At 64.3% G+C, this 572-nt stretch overlaps 1 protein-coding gene across 1 annotated transcript in view; it reads right to left on the reverse strand.

The window, feature by feature from the left end:
* Nucleotides 1–46: 46 nt before the first annotated feature.
* Nucleotides 47–572, reverse strand: part of LOC129675411 (sodium/potassium-transporting ATPase subunit alpha-3-like) — a gene marked incomplete at its 3' end in the record, with an annotated part of 2,601 nt that continues 2,075 nt past the window's right edge. The window contains exons 4-5 of the mRNA XM_055605438.1: nt 362–475; nt 47–181 (exon numbers count right to left, since the gene is read on the reverse strand). Coding sequence (XP_055461413.1) covers nt 47–181; nt 362–475 — 249 coding nt within the window. The remainder of the gene's footprint in view (nt 182–361; nt 476–572) is intronic.

The raw sequence follows: 572 nt of genomic DNA on the forward strand, positions 1-572 counted from the left end.
GTCTTGAGCGAAGAGAGCAGAGCGGCAGCCCGAGGCACCGGCCCACCTTGCAGCCATGGGCTGAGATGATGCGCAGGTCAGCCGGGACCCTGTCGCCACCCTTGATCTCCACCAGGTCCCCGACCACCACCTCCTCGGCGTTCACCTGCATCTTCTCGCCTTCCCGGATCACAAGGGCTTGCTGTGTGTGAGACACAGGGTGGTCACCGCCAGGCCCCTCCGCCGTGTGAGAGACAGGGCGGTCACCTCAGCAGTCACCTCCCAGGCCCCCTCCGCCGTGTGTGTGAGACAGGACGGTCACCGCCCAGGCCCCCTCCGCCCGGTCCCTCCTGCTCCCTGTGTCCAGCTGTGCCCGCCTCACCTGGGGAACCATGTTCTTGAAGGACTCCATGATCTTGGAACTCTTGGCTTCCTGGTAGTAGGAGAAGCAGCCCGTGATGATCACTACAGCCGCCAGCACGATGCCCAGGTACAGCTGCGGGACAGGACAGGACACGACACTTTGGCGGCCGCACACACTCCCCAGGTCAGGAGAGAGCTCTGTGCACTCGCCTGGGTCCTTGTTCTGTGTG

This window comes from Psammomys obesus, unplaced genomic scaffold (genome assembly GCF_907164565.1).
Source record: "Psammomys obesus unplaced genomic scaffold, mPsaObe1.curated_primary_1811, whole genome shotgun sequence".
NCBI classification, from domain to species: Eukaryota; Metazoa; Chordata; class Mammalia; order Rodentia; family Muridae; genus Psammomys; species Psammomys obesus.